Genomic DNA, 21,608 nt, shown 5'->3' with positions numbered 1-21,608 from the left:
TCTACTGGATAATGACTATGAAGAATTCAGGAAATTAAATTCTGAGCTCAGTGACTCCATTTACTTTGCTTTGTATTCTTTGATCCCAATGTAAATACTAGTGGCAATGAGGGTTGCACAAGTCCAAGCAAGAATAGTATCTGACCCTATAATTAGCACTTGGTGTGTGGTATCAAAGAACATGTTGCTCCATTGCCTATGGGCTCATTGGTTCTATAACCCATACAAAAGTACAGTAGATACGATTCTGAATGTAAAAAGCATCCAGAACTTGGGTATAAAGATGCCATGTTAAATAGTAATTTTTAAAAACAGACTTGCATCTTGAAGCGAACTAATTTGTCCCCACTTTTTTCTCTGTAAGATAAGATGTATAATATTGCCTCTCTTACTCATGTTGGTCCATTTATTGGCCCTCTCTCAGTAAAGGGTAGTGCCACCTGTTTTCTGGCAGAATTGTAGGTCATCTGTCTGTTTAGGAAACCTATATATCATAATCATGGGCACCTTGTGTAATAATGGAAGATTTTGTAACAGTAGTTCTCTTAAGCTTTGTTGTCCTGGTTGTGCCCATTTGGAGTGGTTCCATATTACCTACCTTTATTTTCCCTTTAGTGTCAATTGAATACAAATATTCATTCTTCTTTCCTTGACCTAAACTTGTGCAGTATTTCCACACAGTTAAACAGTTGCCATGCTTGCATTTTGTGGCTGCCACAGTTGCTTTTCATGGTTGGTGAAGTAATTCCAAAATACATCATTTGTAGAGCATGTTTGACCCCCTTTGAGATACAAGGCACTGTGGGAACAAGTCCTATTCCATTAAAGCTAATGGGAGAATTCCCATTAACTTCAATGGAGTTGAATTAGCCTCCATAAGAATGTACGTCACTTTTATAACAGTATAGTCCAAAATCCTACTTTAGTGATCCACGGTGTACCATGTCTGAGCAATAAGGGAAAAAAAATTCTCTTTAACTGCTACTTTTAAAATAGTGTCACATGCAGTAATTGGTATGATAGCTCTCTTTTTTCATGATTTTGAAGAGAGAACACTAAGGTATTGTACTTTGAGGCCAGATACGGACATTACACTTTTACTGGTATGGAAACTGGTCTGTACCTGAAACAGAACAGAAGTTTGGCATACATAGACTGGTTTAAAAATGGCAGAACCTACTCTAAAATTTGTGCCCCCTGTCTCCCAACCAAAAGGTGAATGTGTTTCCTGTTCGCTACTGATCTACACTATACTGCTTACAGAAAACAATGCAATTTAGATCAATTCCACCTTGGGCTTTTTGAATGTCTGTACCTAGCCTTAGATATCTCTTCCTGAATACTTTTCCCCTTCATGTTTTTATATACATCTATATCTTTCTAATCCAACGTACATGAATTATCTCATTTTAAACATTCAGTTCTGAAGAAACAACAACAATAACAAATCCAAGTAAACCTGACCCCCTCCCACCTCCAAAAAAGGAAAATGGGTTCCCCTATATCAGTTCAAAATAACTCGGTTGTGCAAATTGATTTATATTTTATTAAACAGAATTGAGTTGGTCTAAATTAATTGTAACTACTATTACAAATGGAAGACATTACAGAATGCAAAATACAGCATTAATAATAGAGGATTCTGCTTTCTTGTCTGTGGATAAATATTTTCTAAACAAGTTGGGCAAACAGAGTTGCTGAATATAATCTATTTAGTTGGGCTCCCACTTACTTTTGTAACTTTATTGTTTTGGAAAATGGTTGATTTTTGTAGCTTACAACATCCACCATAGTGGATTTCATATGAAATAAATTAATCTCACTGCACTGTGGATGGAAGAAATGCTCACTAACAGCTGATAATTAATGATCAATTTAGAGATTATCACAAACAATTCACAAGGTTGCATTTCCTTTAAAAGTCATTTTGGCTAAACTGGATGTTAAATTACCTGCCCAAGGCTTTTACTTTACTTGTGCTAACAAGACGATAATGACTGTGTTTGAAGAGCTCTGAACTGAACTTTTCAGACTGTCTGATAATCCATACAACTCTTCTTTAAACATCTTAAGTGAGTGAGCAAATAGAGACTGTAATAAAATTGAAAACCATCATATAGGCACATGTTACCACCCGGTTTAAGTAATGGGGCATGACAAATAAGAAGCACTGCTATAGAGTTCATATTTTCATTTTATGGCATACATTAAATATTTGATCATCAACCAGCAGACAGAGGCAATTGGGCTAAAGAGTTTAGTTTGCAAATAGAAGGATAAGATTTAGAGTGTCATAATCTGAGCACAGAATGGAGGTCTCTTATGTTGTAATCCCTGCTTTGATAACTTCACCTTACATGGTGGCAGGAAAATCACTTTATGTTTTTCCTTCAATGTCATGATGTGTAAAGTGGGGAGAATAATTCTAATTTGTCTTTCAGAGAGGATAACTAAGGAATAATTAGTATTTGTAAACTGTTTTGAAGATGCAAAATACTGTGCAAATGTATATACTTTGTAATGAACAGTATTGAGTAGAGAAGAAGAGACAGGCAGTACGGCCATATTTTTTTAATGGTATTTATGTGCTTTAAGATGCAGATAGATGCCTGGAAGGATTTTCAAAAGTACATAATACCATAAATCATTTTAGCACTTTCAGGTGCATAAATACTTTTAAGAATTTTGATTCTTTCTCCACATCCATATCAAATTTTGTGGGCTGAAGAATAATAAGCGATCTGCACACATTTTGTCCTTTCCTTGCCCCTATCTTCTCTGTGTGGACTGTGAGGTGAAAAAACAACAGCAAAAAGATTTAAGAATGCTCCTAAATCTCTGAGACTTCAGATGATAGTTTACAGCTTTATAGCAATATTTTTGTACTAACAAATTAAAAAGAAAGAGGGTAAACCAGAGACGCAAGTAAGGTATGCTTATTGCCAGCCTCCAGCTTGTGAATGAGTGATCATTAGATATGGAAGGTAGCGTTGTAATGACTTAAACATTCAATGGGAGTCACCAATTTTGAAAAACTACCAGAATCATTAAGAACTGGAATGAACTTCAAATCTGAATGTATTTGTCTTGCAAAAATGCTCAGCAAAGGGCTTGGAGGAGGGCTGTCTTCCTTTCCAACTTTTCCCCACCTCCTTAATACTTCATTTCATTGACTCCTATATTGGCTGTGCTAATTGAGAGTCATTGTGGTCCAGTGATTAAAGGAGGAAGCTGGTAATTAGGACCCTTGGGCTCTAAAATTCCAGTTTTGCCCTGATTTGCTAGGTGATTTTGGACTAGGTCACTTGTGCGCATGCAAAGCCAAAGGAAGTTAACTGTTGCATTAACAAGAGCAGAACTGGCCTTCATAACTCTTGTTTTCCATCTGTAAAATGGGCATAATGATAATTGTTTCAAGAAGAAAAAAAGTATGGTTTGTTTAATTAGTAGTATAAAAATAATCATTGTGAAGCTGTTAATGGGACAAGTTGAAGTGTAGTCCATGATGAGGGTTTGCAAAAAGGGATCTAGTAATAGAGGGTATAATAAATATACTCCAAAATGGTGCTGTAGCTAAGTGTTCTGTCAGTAAATTCAACTTTTTCTATTATGAATCTATTTCTGTTGTGTAAAGAAAGATGAATGAATTTGTATGAAAGTGAGTAACTTCTTTGCCCCACCTCCTAAAGATGATAATCTCTTCAGGTCATTGGCAGGGCACTATGTAGAAACCTCACTTTGCAGCTTTACAAGAGTGTAAATAAATAGAGGATTTAATACCTTCCAAGCCTTTCTCTCCTGACTTTCATAGAAATAGTTGCATAAAAACATAAATGAATAATGAAACTGCATTGTTCTTGTTCTACTCCCTTGATTTTGTTAAACTAAAAATAGCAACAGTTGGCATCAGTACAGTATTTTATTTTATTTTTAAAATTGATAGATCTCAAAATACTTCTATGAAGTGATTAAACATTTTTATCCATATTGCAGAGATGGAGAAACAGAGGCATAAGAAGGTTAAATAATATGTGTAGGGTCAAAAATGGAAGTCAGTAGCAGAACTGGTGCAGAATCAAGGATCTTTCAATCTAAATACTGGGTTCTGTTTATTAGATGAGTATTCCTTAAACTGGGATACAGAGGCCCCTGGGGACCATATGGTGACTTTCTAGAGTGTGCATGAGAGGGAGGAATGAGAAAGCAGAAGGCAAAGTAAAAATATAAATGGAAGAAAATGAATAAGAAACAGATTAATAATAATTCGACCCGATCTCTCAGTTTGTTGAAGAACGTACAGTGTATGATTGTAATATAGAGTGATTTTTATTCTTATAACATAGAATCATAGGAGTACTCAGCAAAATTATAAACTCAGGAAAAGCTACATGACCCAAAAATGTCTGAGAACCATTGAATTAGACTGGGGTGGGTAATTATTTGGGCTGGAGGGCTATTTAAGGAGTTTTGGTGAGCTGTCATGGGCCAGATCAGCGTCTCCCACCCCCCACAAATATCTCACCAAAATTCCCTAAGTGGTTCTGATCCATGCTGGGCTGGGTGGCTGCAGTGGGGCCACGGGAGGATCGGGAGGAGGATATGGGAGCAGGATGGGTGGGCAGCACTGGGATTGTGAGGTAGTGACAGTGTGGGGCTGGGTGCCCAGGGAAGGGCCATGATCCACTCCCCACATGCCCCCGTGATGGGTGCTGCTTCCATGGGAAGGGACATGTGGGGAGCAGATTGTGGCTCTGTTCTGGACCCTGGCCCTGTGCTTTTACCACCCCACAATCACAGGGTCTCCATGGAGAATGGCTCAGACCCACGTGGGCAGGGCACATGGCCAGGTAGATGGGATAGGGCCATGGGCAGGCAGGGACCTACATCTAGGAGAGGGATGGGTGGGTAGGTTCGGATCCAGGATCACAGGGTGGTGACAGTGTAGGGATGGGACCCAGGGCAGGGCCACGATTTGCTCCCCACACACCCCTACCCATGGAAGTGATGTCTGTTGCAGAAAAATGTGGGCAGCAGATCATGGTTCTGTACCAGGGCCTGGCTCCACCATGTCACTGCCCTGTGATCCTGGCTGTGCCCACCCATCCCACTCCTGGATGACACTCCCTGCCCACCTGTGGCCCCATTTCAGACACCTGACCATGTGCCCTGCCCGTGCAGGACTCACCCCCACTGATGGGTGTAGGGTGAATAGACTATGATGTCTGGGCAGGAAGGCTGAAAGTGGCAGCAGCTGGAAGGACCTGCCATTGCTGGGACTGCCAGGAAACAAATCCAGCTGCTGCCCTGCCTCACCCTGCCCTGCAGGGCACCTGAGGGTGGCAGGACCAGATGCAATGCCACAGCCCAGCCCTGTCCCCCCCGCCCCCCCCACACACACACACCTGGGCTAGGTGGGACTGAGGAACCTGCCATGGGCTGGACAGAACACTTTGGGTGCACAAATTTAGCCTGTGGTTTAGATTTTGCCCACTCTTGCACTAGACTGATATCTCGTGGGTGTGAAGGAGAGTATTTGTCTACCTGATAACAATTTCACTGTACCTGTTGCTAAACAAATGGTCTGCACCAAAGGCATATTGCTGCAGAGTTCTGTCTCTATGATACTTTCTAACCAGTAGAATTATCCTGTGTCCTAAGTATGATTAAACAATTTGGAGAACTTGCTAGCTGCCTGCCTGCCTGATTTATAAGCCATGCTTTAACTTTTAGAAGTAGTAATCAGACATGAGGCCCTTCCTGTTGCATCTTCCTGATGGTGCCAGTTTGAATCCAGCTTGAGTCAATAATGATGGAAGTTGTTACTATTCACTGGCCTTGTGTTAAGTGATAGTCAAGGGCTGTTCAGTGGCCTGCGTGAAATTAGTCTGCGTTTTTCCTTAATTTGCTAGTTTAAACATACTCACATCACAAAAATGACCATAATTAGCCCTAATCAGCTCCTCATTTGCAGCAGAGAAACCAGGCATTGACTGGGCATGGAGAATGACGTATCTTCCCCCTTTCCAGAAGTGGTCCTCCCAATGCAAAGTTGAGACATTTTCATGGCTTTCTCAGAAAATCTTTGCCTTATGTTTTCTATGCTGTACCTGTTCTTTGCCAGTGGAGCCTGCAGGCCCACAGTATTACTAAAATCAAGCTAAAAGTACACTTTATAGTCTTCCCTTTATGGGAACAATCATTATACTAGTTGTGATATTTATTTTACACCTAAGCATCTTGATTCTGATTCACCTAATTGGGTTCATCTCTAATTGGGACAGCAACAGGGTTTTCTTTCAAAGTGATCTGTGCAGGAAAATGGCTGTACCACTTTGGATAGCAATATCAGTTAGGTTTTATTTACTGTAGTCCACCCTTTTTTAGCAGAACATAGCTCCTGCATCAAGTTAAACCTCCACAGCAGTATTAGTCTCAAACTGCTCAACTGTTTTAATAAATCGTGGTAAAAATAATCCAATGCAAATACATTTTTGTGCTGAATTTTAAAAAGTGCTTTTGAAAACAGTGTGTGGACAGTGTGATGCAGGGGAAGAAGCCAAGTGTTTATTTTAAGATGTGTTTGAATGAAGCTGCCTACATAAACTTGCCAGTATTAAGAAAGAGGGGCTCTGCCCCTTTTAGATCACAAAGGCCTCTCAGTGGGGGGATGGTTTTGGTAATGGAAAAAACAAAAAAGGTTCCAGTATGTGGTGGAGGAGGTAAAATAAACAAACAGCAATGGATGATTACTTCTCTCCATCAAGGCTCCTTTATCCTCATAAGCTCAGTCAGTGGTCAACATGTTAGACACCCCTCCCTGTTTTATCAATCCCTTAACTGTGTTCTTTGACAGCATGGGTTTGTACAGCTGGGTCTTTGTAGAGCTTTATGGGAATTACTACTGAACAACAGACATGAAGGTAGACAAAGTACCTATGGAAGGGTAAATGGCAGACTTCCTTTCGGTTTTCCTGGAATGAGAGATTCTTGCTTGAAGAATTTTTTTTTGTCCCTCTTTTCACTTACAAATATTTTAAAGTGGGCACCTTTTTACAACAGTGTTTAGTTCTTATTATTTTAAGTTTTATAAATACATAGAGACTTCTTAAAGTGCTAAAGGTGAGTGGTCTATTTAGAAATGTGTCTCCTTTTGATATGAGTTAACTGACTTTCATTTGGAACGCTTGTATACATATATGGTTGTTTATAGAGATTTTTGTAGATGCCGTAGCAATGTTTGTAGGTAGGGTGCACTCTAAAGGGTCATTTATAGCTGGTTATAACTTTTACAACTTGTTTTCTTTTAGACTGAAACTTGCCAGGTACTACCTCAGCCAAATCTCCCAACAGACATGCTTTCAGGGTTTCATTGAGGTCTATGCACATGCACCACTGTACAGTGGTACATGTGTGCATATGTGCATATAAACAATAATGCTGAATAGGGGATACTCAGAAAACAGAAGACAGCAAAAGTTAAGGTTGGTTGTGCAATTATAACTGGTGCAATTCATTATGATGCTTTTCAAATGCAGTTTCCTTATTTTCCATGGTTTTGAAAATTAAAATGCAGATTAAATTCAAATAAAACCGTAGTCAACCATTTAAAGAATGGCAGAAAAATACTCTGCAATGTACATTATGTGCAGTCAATGTGAGAAGAGCCTTTGCTTCATTTGAAGCACCTTTCTGTTTTACTCCATATTCAGTCTTACCTGCTAGAGGAAAGGAGAAATGACTATAAAATCTGAAGTGAGACATAATCACACAGAGCCAATAGAATGCTTGGAGAACATTAAGCTTGTAGCTTTACTAATTTAAATATTTTTTTAAAATGTTGTTACAGAAATATTTAAATAGCTGTTTATTTTGTTTTTTGTTCAACACCAACCTTCACACACAGCATTTTTGGTGTCTTCAGAAAAGGAGCATCTTTACTTCAGAACTATCTCCTTGTCAGAAAAATGGGTGTACTTTGTTGTTGTTGTTAACACAATGGGAAAGAGATTATAGGTATTCCCTGCTAATTTTTTCTCATGTTTTCTATATCAACTTGATTGTTCCTTCTTTAACTTCCAAAGAATATTTGTTTTTGGGTTGGGAACCTGCTTGCAATATGAAAATCAAAAAGATTTTAAAAATTGTTAGAAGTTCCAAGCAGCTGAAAAAAAAATCATTACATTAATTACAGTTGTTACTCCATGTGCATATGTACATACATACACATAAACACACACACATACGTTCAGTTCTGATAATATAGTACACCGATGCGTACACAATTTTGTACTGAGGTCCTAGTTTTGCTACTACTGAAGTTAGTAATAAAACACCCAATAATTTCAATGTTGTAAAATTAGATGTTGAAACTGTTAATAATTATGTAACTATACACTTCATTCAGATATACCTGTGTCTTTCTGTCTGTATTTGGATATGTTTCTGCTTGTCATGTATGTATGTGTATATGAAAGACATTAATATAGCAAGCCTGTGTATAATTATAGGGAGAACAGCATTTATAGTTACATTTGATAGTTAAAGCACAAATATAGGTAATGTTCCTGGGAATGTGTAATAGGTACTCAAGGAAGTTTTTGCATGAAGTTATGTATGTGTGTTTGGTAGAATTATATATAAATGTAATGGTGACTATTTATATTGAACTTAGATATGATGAAATTCATTTAGTGTGAAATAGAACAGCACTCTGGAATTGTTTTAGAGTAATTCAGTGTTACAGATTCCCTAACTACAGGTTCTAAATAATTATATATGAAAATAGTTTAAAAAATAAATAAGAGGTAGTTTACTAATAAAGAGGGAGAGTGAGGAAAATGGAAGGGATGTGGACCTGGTTAGCTCTTTGTTTGGAAGTCACATTATTAAGTAATGTCTTTATGTGTCTGAGAGCACAGAAGAGTGGGAAAGATGACTGTCACAGTCTGGCTGTGTTTCAGTCAAAAGAATGGCTCATCATCCTGAAATCAAGGCTTCTGTTGGTGGAGAAAATTAGTAATGTTAATGTTGAGTACAACTAAAACTGATCATTGTTTAATATTAAGCTTCTAGAGATTTTGTATAAAATTAAGCAGTGATTATGAATGGGTAAGAGAATAAGCCATTCGGTACTGTGCAGAATTGAAGTTTAGCAATAGTTAACCTTGCAAACCAAAACTCTGTTGCACATCTTAGTAATAAATGGAACTTTTAGAGGTTTATCAGTTCTATTTCATGCTGATATTGTTGGACATTGTGTATCTACATGGATGGATTATATATACTCTTTCCAGTAGACAGAACACTTTTCTGATGTAGTGACAATAGGTTGGTAGAGAAATTCTTGAGTTTTTTTCCAAAAGGTAGTTTATGCAATAGTTCCACAATGAAGAGTATTCTGATTCTCTTATTTAATCTAATCCTAATTTGTAGTTCAATTGGCAGATTACCTAATGTGGTGCTATTCTGACATTCTGTTATCCTAACCCTGGCCAGCTGGTCATTCTTTACAGGGAAACTAACAAAACAACCATCTTCCATCCCCTTGCAATTTCACCTGTGTTATGAGGATGTGGGGGAGGGAAGGTAAAGTGAAAAGAAGTAAAGTAAAATAGGTTACAGTTTAGTACTGAAGAATGGAAGAGTAAAAGGAGTGGCTGAAAAGGGATAAACAGTAAAGAAATAAAAGGAGGCAAGAGCTAATTTACAGGACATACTAGAAAATAAGTGAGCTTGTGTATTTAATTCAAGATCATCCAGGCAGAGGCTTTTTGAATGAAAGAAGCCAGTGATCAGGCTCAGTTTACTTGAAATACCAACAATGGCTGCATCCTGCTGTTTCAGAGTTTGTGCTGATAGATGCTCATCGTGTTTGACACTGCACCATTTCATTAGGATGTATCCTGTGATTGCAGGCACATTTTGATTATTAGGCTTTTCTCTGGCTGAGAGTTCTGTAAAAGTCCAAGTTTTGAACCTAGTTCTTTCAGAAATACAATAATCTTCAAAAGCCAAAAGGAAATGCTACAGAAATGTTCTGTGAACACACTTGATTTTTTGCGTCTTTAAATTGATACGTAATAGAGTTGTTACAAGGTGTGGCAGTCTAGTAAATTTGGCAGATCCCAAAGAATACTTGATTCTTTTCCTGAAGCTGATATTTATTGCTGTATATGATTTGGGGGGAGTCACTCGAAAGTGACATTCCTCAGCAAGGCAATGATAAAACAGGGTCAACAATATATTCCCTGTATTAAGATCTATAAATGAGATAGAATTATATACAGTCTACCAGATACAGATTAAGGGAATAGAGCCTGTCATCTTGGCAGAAGTTCTTTAATCACCTTGTATAGTATGCTTTTGGTTGGGGCTGAAGCTCTTAGCTTCTGCCAAGATACATTAACGATTACATTGCATGCACAGCTAAGTTATCCATATACAAAGTGCAGTCTTCTTTAGCTGTATTCTGTACAAAGTCAGTGAAAATCTGTCTGTTTTGTATGCTGTGGTTGTGTATTGTGCATCTTTTTCTCCAGAGCATTTGAAGTCTTTTAATTAAGCTTGGATGTATAATGATATTTCACTATATGAAAATATTTTTTTAAAATTGCAAATGTTAATATGTTAATATTACCTATGGAGAATTCCAATTTTTCATTTCAGACACACACACACACACATGTACACATTCACTCGCTCACAATTTTAATTTTTCAGGCATATCCCCTGGAAACTTTACTTGAAGAAAAGCTTTGGTAGAGAATTTTCAACATGAAACCAGTTTCAACCTGGTTGAAACCTGAAACACAAAAACTTGTCTACCTAAAAATGAACAGTTACTTTGACAAATACCAGCTTTCTTTCCCAAACCCATTTTTACAACAGAGATTTTCTTTTTTAAAATGAACCAAAAAAAATTAGAGAAGACAAATTTTCTCCCATTCTTCTGAATCAATCAATTGAATCATTTTTTGCTTAATCTCAGTTAAAAAAAAGTCTTCAAGGAAATGTCAAGTCTAGAAAGTGAAAAAAATCAACAGAATAGAATCTAGAATGGAGGTAAAAAGTGGAAATTCTTAAGTAACTTTAAGTATAGGGATTGATCTTCATCCTGCTATAAGTTTCTGCACAAAATCTGTCATAGAACCTGTAGCATAGTGAAGTTTTCTTTCATTTTGAGGGTCTGCTTATTTACCCTCTTCAAAATCTTGTTATTTTTAATAATGTAATTTTTTTTCAACATGCTTGCATTTCAAAAAAGGTGGCTGACTGTTATAGTCTGAGAAAGTAATAATTAACTGATTATTCTGCCCTGGTGTGAGTGACAGCTCAGAAACATTTTTCCCTTTAACTCATATGCACACATTTTTATTGATTAGCAAATTAGAGATTTTGGTTTCCATTTTTAACTGAAAAAATAAATCCATTAAAAAGGTTTTAATCTGGGCAGCTGGAAACTTAAAATTATACCCTATGAATCCTGTTTTTAATAGCCTGTATCAGAGTTGCAGTGGGACACAAGGCTGGATTCTGTCACCTTACTCATAATGAGCAATATTTTATGATTATATAGGTAGTCCTATCCAACTGAGTAGCATCATATATTTAGAAAGTTACTACTTAATCAGTGTAAGAAAACATGGAAGTATTGGGGCCAAAATTACTACGAGCATTAACATTAATTAGGAACCCTCCTTTGGAGTGTCTACAAGGAGGTCATAGATTGAATAACCTTGAACAGAAAGTCGTGACACTCTCAGTGCGAGTTAAGGCACATTGGTGAGAGTATGGATAAGCACTGATAATGTATGCATGTATAAATAAAATGATATTGTTACCCATCTGTGTCTTCTATGGAAGAACAGAGAGTCTCCAGGACTTCAGATCTAGCCTCTTCTGTAAATACTAAGTTGATTAAAGGAAGATGGCCTTGCAGATTGAACAAAGGGGTTTGATCAAAAGTCCACTGTAATCGACGAGAATAATTTCATTGATATCAATTGATTTGTAATCAGGCCCTTAAGGAATGGCTTCATTTACATAACCTTGTTTGGGTTGTCCCCTAAATTGCTGCTTACGAAGGTAAGAACTCAGCTAGCTTTTCCGGTAGGTCCATCCTTGCCCCAAAATGAAGTTCTTTGTCTGCTACCCAGAGAAGGGGCTCGAGTGTTTAAACTCTGCTTATGAGGGCTCAGCTTTTAGCTGCCAAAGAAACTCAGGAGGTGAACATTTTCACACTGATTTGGAAACTGACTGCATGACTCCAGTCAGGTACTGTCATGCTTGGTTATGGTGAGAAAACAACAATGCCTCTCTTGATAAGGAAAAAGAAAGTCTTGCACAGTCAAAATTTTGATGTACAATTTAAATCATCTCTCTGCATCCTGTGGACTTGAAGCTGTCAAAAAGGCAAAGCCTGCATTTGAATGGAAAAGCTTTTTATTTCTTTAAAAAGTGTACCAACTATAATTATCCATAACTATGCAGGCCTGTTTTAATGCTATTTTATAATTACAGGTCTTAATGCTAGATTATACAAAGTCATTTATAAATAGTCTGAACAGAAGGACTTTGGGAGTTTTTAACCTGTAGATTGCTGTAGGTTGTGGCAGATGATGGGATTTCAGCTGTATATGTGCAGTGTTAGCTGCGTAATGATTGATGAATCCTTTAATTAATTCCACAACAAGTTAAGATTTACAGCCTCATATCTTTTTCTCCTGACACATCCATGTGTGTCACTTTTTAAGACACGGATAAGCCATTTCTCCAACAGCTTTTGTGGATATCTGAAATGCTTCTGGAGTATTTTGCTGAATGTAACAAGATTAGAGTTTCATAATACTATGGCATAAGCAGTTGAATTGGGTTGATGTTGTTGGTTTGCTAGAGGGCACCAGCTCCTTGAATATTGGGTTCCTCCTTGGATTTATGTTTGGCAGGCAGCTATATATCAAGTTATTCAAAAAAGATACAGTGAGGTGAAGTAAAGGGACTCTTTCATGGGTTCCTGTTTAAAGACCATAGACATGTGGATACCATATAGAATCGGCTCCCATAAAGAATTTGTAGATTATGGTTTGGAGAAGCATAAATAAGAAGAATAAATTTTCCCTGCACTAAAATGTGACAACTAGGGCTGTGCAAAGCTTTGGGTGCTGATTTGATTTGGAGGAGATTTGGCCCAATTCAGTGGCCGAATCTCCAAATCCAAATCAAAAAGGTCTGAATCGATTTGCAGCAGCCGGTGAGTGCTGGGCCTTATTTATTTATTTATTTTTTAAGAGCCAGGATGCTGGGACTGGGTGGTCAGCCATGGGGGGTGGGGAGGCTGGGAGAGCAGGCAGTTGACGGGGGCTTGTGGCATAGCCCCCCATGCAGTACAGGGCAGTGGGGGGAAGTGGAGATTGCCTCCCCCACCTGGCAGCAGTCAGTGAGTGCTGGGCTTTTTTTTTTTAAAGAGATGGGATGCTGGGGCCAGGCGGGGCAGCTGTTGAAAGAGCTGGGAGAGCCAGTGAGGAATGGGGCCTGTTGGATTTGGAGATTCAGCTGATTTTGTGGTAGCCAAATCTCTGAATTAGATTCGGTCAAATCAATTCAGGATAGTGATTCGAATCACTGAATGAAATCACTGTCCCCCGAATCGACCAAAATCCGAATCCGAAGCACATACTAGCCGCTTCGCACAGACCTAGTAGCTACTGATAGAATATTTATTTGTCAGCTTCATAAAACAAGTTCTATTAACTATGTCTTCTGCACATCAAATCAAAATACACTTCTTAAAAGAACAGATTTCTTGTAAGAAAATTGAGGTGGGTCTGAACTAAAATGTTGGAATTAAATCCTCAATTCCACCCCAACACTGGGAGAAGTTCAGAACAAATATAGATCCACATATTGTGGCCTTTACCTATCTTTACAAGCAGCTAAACAGTGGCTGCACGTACCCAAATGTACTATGTAAATCCAATTCTGAACTTTGTGACCTCAAGTGCGTCTCAAAATATTAATATTTGCTCCCAGTTTGTTGAATGGTGTCTTATGTTTGTATTCAGAAGAATGGAGTGGTGGAAGGTAAAGATTTAGTTCTAATTCTGCTCTTAACTCTCTTGTATAAAATCATTATAAAGGACCAAATTCTATCCTTAGAGACATTTTGACTTAAATGGGAGGTATGCATACAAGCTCAGAATTTGGTCAAGAATTGCCTGTCTTCATCCATGCCATATCTTATTTTGATATTAATGTGCTATTTTTGCTCCCTGTTGTGAACGTGTTATTTGCAGTCATGTAACTGACTGCAGAAATTTCTCTTGCACACTTAGCAAAATTTAAAAGGTAGATCTTCGGCTGGCCACCTGATGGATTTTCATTGGCTGAGGGTAGGACCTAAGATGTTTCTACTTCTGTGTTATATTACTGTGATCTGTTCTTAGCAAGTACCTAATTTTATCAATATCAGACAAAAAAGAAAACACCTGAAAGAACTTTGAGCAGCAAGGCTATCTATTAGTATTTAACCATTTTTCTTTGTGTATTATTTATAACTTGAGCTAAGCTTTACTTGTATGTAGGATATGGAAATCTCATTTAAAACCCAGCTTTAGGCCCCATAGGAAAATTAAGATGTTGAAAATAAGTGAAAAAGAAGAGAATTTAAAAATACAGAATGTGAATGTGTTAAAAATTCGTAAGAGGGACCAAAAACTGCAGAAAAAAATGAAACAACTAGCTGTGAATGAATTTACCTTTGCTCATGTTGTTTTCTGTCTCTAAACCAATCAGAACAATTTGATGCTTTCATGCTTACTGCCATTTAGGAAGGAGTTTTAGGTTGAAATTGTTTTTTTGTTTTAAAATATATTTCCTTTTCTTATAGGGGTTTCCAGTATGTACACAATAACAGAATTGGTATAATTCTATGTAGTATTGCCCAAGGTGGCAATAATGTTCCTACAGAGCCTAACTGTACCTGGCTCATATTGACTACAGTAATGATTACAGCCACTCCACCCACATGATCATAGGCAGATCCAGGAATTTTAAAAAGGGAGGTGGGTTGCAAGAACAGTGACCTGCACTGCAAGGGTAGCTACACTTCCTTGCTCCCACCCTTTTCCACTAGGGCAGGCACACCCTATTACAGGAGCATCAGCCAGGGTTCTATTTTTAAGTGCCCAAATCAGGTAAGAATCTCCACCTCTCCTTCTCTGCACCCCTTCCATTCCTTCCCTGCCCCCACCCTACTTAGGCCTCTGGGCACAGAAGGGGATACCAATCTGTAACCACCACTGTTATCCCAGCTGCTTCTGCCCCATTCCAGCTGAGGCTGTGGCTGCTGAAGGAGTCAGGCTCAGCCAGGGGCAATGATAGCAGCAGGTGCGTTCCCTTTCTTGAGCCTGCTCCCAAGCTTGCAAGAAATACCCTGGAGGACAGGGACAGTAGCTGGCAGGGGAAGGGAAGGTATAAGAGATGCCTGTGAGCATAGAGGGAAAGGAAAGGGTACCAAGAGAGGTAGAAAGATTCTTATCTGGTTTGGGGAATTTAAAAGAAATTACCTGCCTGCTGCTCTCATACTGTGGTCTAAAAGGTAGGGATGCAACCACACCACTGAACCCCCTCTGGATTCCCCGCCCCCCCCAATATGGTTCAATCTGTATACATGATTGATATGTAGAAAGTTCATCTGAAGCTAGGTCATACAAGTAGTTCCACATGTGCATCCTATTTTCTCTGAAGGCCAGTGCAAACTGGAGGGAGGCCATGGACTTATGTGTTCCAAAAATATAGTATTTGATGTTATTAAAATATAAGTAAGAATGGGTCTGTTATTTGTCCTGCCCCACCTTCTTTTTACTTTACTTCAAAAATTGAAATTGTTCATTTTGGAAACAATGATGTTCCTAGAGAGGGGTCAGAAGGAGGCTGTGATGAATCCAGTCTGTCAATTGAACACTGTAGTGGAAGCTACATGTCCACAGATTGAGTCAGCAGATCTGTGAATTCAGCAGCTTTTTACTCAGTAAAGTTATTCTGTCCTTATTGCACAGTGGAGACATATGACATAGGTTGCACTTAGTATGGGTAGACATCTGTAAAAACTGTGCAACAACTTGGATGCAGAATGTGCAGTAGAGGTCCTCATTGTAGGTAAAAGGTTTTAACCACGGATAATAGAGGATCATCCTAACCATGTGCATCATGGTCAGTAGTTTACAGTATTTCCAGTGGTTTCATGAGATGTATCCCATGGGATACCTGAAAATGTAGGACAACTAAATGACTAATGACTTTTAGTGCCTCAGTTTTTGAATGCCCAAATTTAGTTGAAAGACCTTGTTTTCGAGAGGGAAACTTTCTAAAGATCAAATCTTTTAAATGTCAGGTTGGGTAACCAAAAATGGAGACAGCTCAAGTCTCTTTAAAATAACTTAAACCATAGATATGTGGTTCTTCTACTGAAGGAAAAATCATACAAGCTTACAATACACTGAAGTAGCGGTACACTGAATATGCAGTTAAAGCATGTTAGTTTCCGTATCCAACAGCACACAAAGAAGCAAGGTGGCTAGCATCACTTCTGATTGCCTTTAATTCCCTAGCCCAAAAGACCAGGTATCCATTTGCATCTGAGTTCCCCAGGGGTGGGGGCTTTGACAGGAGTCTGGACCAAAGTTTAAATTCATGTCTCTGGATCATTAGCCAGACACTTCAATTGGTCGTTCACTTTATTCCTTGCAGAATATGAGTAGCTCAGATTAAAATCAGTGGGGAGTGATGTGGATGCTGCAGCAGCATGATGAGGACCCCACCGCTTCACACATGGCTGTAGAATCCTGAGGTATCACACCTAATACAAGACGCCAGCAAGTGCATCTAATGAACTCTGTTTATGTGCGTATGTTTCTCCGCAGGCATGTAGGTGGGAGAGTCTAGAAAACAGAATTTAGGTAGGATGTATAAAGTGCTAATCTGTTGGACTAAGTCAAACAGTCACAGAAAATACAGATTGTTTCTCTACATATAGACATTAGGTGATGTTCAGAAAAACTGGAGGTATGCAACTGAGTGTGGGTTTTGGTGGGGGATTTTTTGGTCTGACTTTTCTTAATATAATCTAAATTGGCTCAGGCAGCAGCACTCAAAATGAGATCATTAGAAACAAAATAAGTCCCAACAAAGGGCTGTTTAAAGTCACTGTTTGTTTTCAGACCCAGTTGACTGCCACTAAGAACCATTTCGTGCTCAATATGCCAAATCGTATGGACATGCTCCACATCACAGCAGCCCCACACATGGTTCAAGAGGCTGCTGGGCTTTTGAAACAGAGCTCTTTAACTGTGAAGTGGAAAATCAAAATAGGGGTAATTAGAATCAGAAATGCTAGATTTTTGAGGAGGAGCTGTGTTGCACTGCTCACTTTAGCTTCCCCTTACAACTTTTATTTACAATAGAGTTCACTTTCCTATCTCATGAATACCCATTTTCCATTATGTATTGTTTTTTGTTCTTAGAAATATTGTTTCATTTCTCTTCTCTTCTCTTCTCTTCTTGTCATGATTATGTTCTGACTGAATAAGTCCTTGCTTTAAAGTTACTATTTTTATTTACTTTAGACTCCATTCCTTATTACAAATGCTCCTTATTATATCACAGTTCCATTTTGTAACACATGCCTTTCTTTTCCTGAGGAATGATTAGTTATGGCAAATTTCAGAAAGTTTGGGTAAATCCGTATTGGGTAAATACTATTCATTCCATCCTGGAAGAGCACACACCAACTGCAGATGCTTCCTCAGCGTGACAAAGGGTGTTTGTGCCTGAAAGCTTGCAAAGAAGAATTTTCCCAACTATTTGAGTTGGTCTAATAGAAGATACAAGAATGACCCAAAGAACCTTGTCTGGATAAATCCTGACATTTGGACACTTCTGTTCTCTCTTCAGAACTCTCTGTTATGAAGACTGCTGAAAATTCGATGGAATCAGACTATTTTGAGAGATGTTTTATTTTCTCTGGTTTGAATGAAAACTAGTTTTTATCATGCTATATGGGTTTTTTGGCATATACACAACAGATGCACAGAAATGTGAAAGTTAACTGAACTGTTTTGTTAATCTCTGAAATTGTTGGGAGTGGGTCCAAGTGTTAAATGAAAATGCTTTTCAATGCCTTTTCTGTGCAAGTTTTGTACAGGTGTTGTTCTTTCTTTATTTTGGATCTAATTGGAAATTGAAAAGACTGGACGTCTTCATAAAGTCTTCATGCAAGCTTTAGATTCCAGTGTTCATAGAGTCAAGCATTTGAGAGAGTTGTATAAACATCTGAATTTTAGATTCCTTTCCATTTGTGTGAATCTTAGGGCTTGTTTCTGATAAAGGACTGCTGCCACCACAGCTTTGCCAGCAGAACTAAACCAGCAAAACTGTTTAATAGCTGTGTGGTAAATGAAGGCAGAAGGTATTTTTCTAGGGGCCTTGCTAAAGGACCTCCTCAATTGCAAATGCTTTTCCAGAAGAAGTTCTCTTCTATTAACACAGTAGCTTCCAGACTTAGTGAGCATAGAGGAGAGACACCAGGTTGCTGACTGAATTATGTCAGCCAGGGGTGACATCTTTTCACACTCTTAGCTGCTATAGCTATATTGGCAGAACTGTATAGAGTAGACCAAACCTTACAAAATTCTCCCACCAATACGATAACATCTGTAATCTTTCATGTTGATAATGAGTTTTAAAAGCCAGAAAATTTAGGTTTACAGCAAGCTTTTTATTTTATTTTGCTTTCTTGGGTATTGTTAAAAATAAATAGATCTTAACAGCTAAGTTGACAGTAGTTTGCATTGGAAGGCATTCCATCTTCTATAAGCTCTTGGAAAATGTATAGCTGGATGGGTATTTTTTTAAAGGAATTGCATTTTATTATGTGGTGTTCTTAGGTGAATTTTCATGTTTAAGGAGCCAGAATACAAGAGTGCTATATTAGTGTATTATTCTCACAACAAACAAGCACTGTTCTGTTGCTACCTGCTTGGCCATTGTTCCCAATTGTGTATGCTTTGCAGCGGTATTTGGATGGTTTCCTGCTCTCTGCCAGCACAAAAAAGGCATTTCTGTTACAATGGCCCCTAACCACACAATGACGGCATTAAGGATTTATTTGGAGGTTTCATTATTTTCTCCTCTTTTGTTCCTTCCAGGATGTCTTCCAAGCGACCAGCCTCTCCGTATGGGGAAGCAGATGGAGAGGTAGCCATGGTGACAAGCAGACAGAAAGTGGAAGAAGAGGAGAGTGATGGGCTCCCAGCCTTTCACCTTCCCTTGCATGTGAGTTTTCCCAACAAGCCTCACTCTGAGGAATTTCAGCCAGTTTCTCTGCTGAGTCAAGAGAATTGTGGCCATAGGACTCCCACTTCTCAGCACAACACAATGGTAGGTTCACTCATGGTCTATTGTGCTTACACCCATTCTTTGACTTCTGCGTCTACAATAGCTTGGCATCCAGACCTGTCCTTTATACACTATACAGTTCATAGTTGCACATACAGAACATATTACAATAATGTGAAAACTTTGACCTTACTATGCTGATTTCTACCCCCCACTTTCAAAGATAAATCATTCAGTTAAGGTACATACTGCACTTCCATTACCTTATTTTGTCTAGATACAGTTAGGATGCTACAATCTACTTCTAGTTATGTTAGTGTAAATCTAAAAGGTAACTTTTTGCTTAATAGTAAATAGATTTGAAGAACTGTAAGTGATAGCAGTATTTGGGCTAGCATTTGGTGTATCACCTATGATCTGAGGTTTATGTAGGATCTAGACTAGTGGTTCTCAGCCTTTTTAGGCTAATGGCACATTGCCATAATTTTGCTGAATTTAGTGGCACTGCATTTTCCAGGAGGTGCATGTGGGGCCAGATCAAGAAGCAGCTGCAGCAGGAGATGGTGCAGATAACTTAATAAATGATAACCTAGATGAGCATAATGCAGGCAGGAGCATCCCGTCTTTTAAGGATGCTGCAGCTCCGGCACTGCCTCTGTACTAGGCCAAGTGAAAGTACCTATGTCTCTTGTTTCTGTGTGAGGCCAGACCAGGATGTGGCTGCAACAGGAGACAGGAGGGGGTGACGATAAATCTAATACAGTCAGGAGCACCTCCTCCCATGGCAGCCACTTTCCAGTCCAGCCCTCCATGTTCTTCCTGGAAGGGAGGCATGATGGCCACAGCATCTCTGTGTCATGGCACCCAGCTTGAGAGCCACTTACCTAGGCACATGAAAGGCAGAGGAGACTTAGCTTTGGATTCTGCTGATTTTAGAAGTTAGTGTGACACACTGATGCCTGTTCTTAGACCCCATAGTTATTTATTTGTGATTTTACTTATTTTGTAGGATCCACAAGACCTGGATTCAAATCAAAATAATTATGTTGTCTTCATTCAAATTCCCATTTATACACGTCATCAAACCATCCCATGCACTTTGGTCTGATTCATCTTAGTTACTAAGAAACCCAGTGTCATGTTCTAGACAAATACTGCAGAATCACTGTTGTAAGATTATGTAATTTCGCCCATATCATACTACAGAATATAGTACCACATTTTTATAAAGATAGAAAATCAGGAGGTGGGCAGAAGTAGAAACACAGAAGTAGAAATTTAAGATGGAGGTACATTGGAAGCACTCCATACCGCAAGGATAAAAATGCCTAAAATGCATAGGTATGCGTGTTAGTTCATAGCTTCGGGAAAGGTTGAATTCAGTCATAAATTCACTTTAAATATAGATAAGCAGTGAACCATGGTTGAAGATTTTGCAAATGAATGCTAAAATAAGTGACAGTTTATTGTTACAAAAACCCTTAGAAATTTAAGTTATTGGACAAAGTTAGAATATTCCCTGATGCTGCTTTCCTAGACACAATAACTTACTCATCTATTTCCTTTCTCCCTTTGCCCAAGATACTCTAATACATAAGTTTACACTATCATGAATAAAGGTTGAATTATTAAATTTGATTTTGCTGTCTTACAATTTAAAAATGAATAAAGACCCTCATAAGGAAAATAACTGAGGGGGTACTTCTATTTCTGTTTAACTTTTTTGCTTCAGATCCTCTCCCACGCATGCTGTACAGATATCATTCACTAATGTGCAATTTAAATAAATGAAATATGAGTATAAATTGTTATACGATCTATGCTGTATTTTGATCTGGTTTGAGAGCCTTTTTTATCTGTCTTTTGGATATTAGTACGGGTTTTTAGTCTTGTTCAGCATATAGCCTTCGTATAAGCACATTATTGAATGTAATAGTGGTATGCACAGACGTACCTTTTAACTGTTTTACAAAGAGGAGAAAGCTGCTGCTTGGGAACACATTAACTGTTACAATCCATCTACTACCTTGGCATGATTCTGTAGATACAAATTAGCTATATTGCCCTAATGTTGACCCTAACGGTACGTACAGATATTCAGGGAGGTTAGATCAAGTTAAAAATGGTAACCTGATCTAAGGTAAACAGGGATGGGGAGGCTAGCAGGGAGGTATGGGGGGGATCAGGGGTGCAAGCAGCATCTGCAGGGAAGGCTG

At 38.5% G+C, this 21,608-nt stretch overlaps 1 protein-coding gene across 12 annotated transcripts in view; it reads left to right on the top strand.

The window, feature by feature from the left end:
- The window catches only part of SOX5 (SRY-box 5), a 549,709-nt gene that overhangs the window by 186,994 nt on the left and 341,107 nt on the right, over positions 1-21,608 (top strand). For 9 of the 12 annotated variants that reach the window (XM_019544450.1, XM_019544448.1, XM_019544444.1 and 6 more), the window contains one exon: positions 19,203-19,434. In XM_019544450.1, coding sequence (XP_019399995.1) covers positions 19,204-19,434 — 231 coding nt within the window. In that variant the 5' untranslated portion in view covers position 19,203. The remainder of the gene's footprint in view (positions 1-19,202; positions 19,435-21,608) is intronic. The other 3 variants (XM_019544445.1, XM_019544447.1, XM_019544446.1) reach the window with 1 other exon arrangement.

The sequence above is a fragment of the Crocodylus porosus genome, unplaced genomic scaffold, assembly GCF_001723895.1.
Source record: "Crocodylus porosus isolate Cpor-Errol unplaced genomic scaffold, CroPor_comp1, whole genome shotgun sequence".
Lineage (NCBI taxonomy): Eukaryota > Metazoa > Chordata > Crocodylia > Crocodylidae > Crocodylus > Crocodylus porosus.
This window is presented reverse-complemented; position numbering and strand designations above follow the sequence as displayed.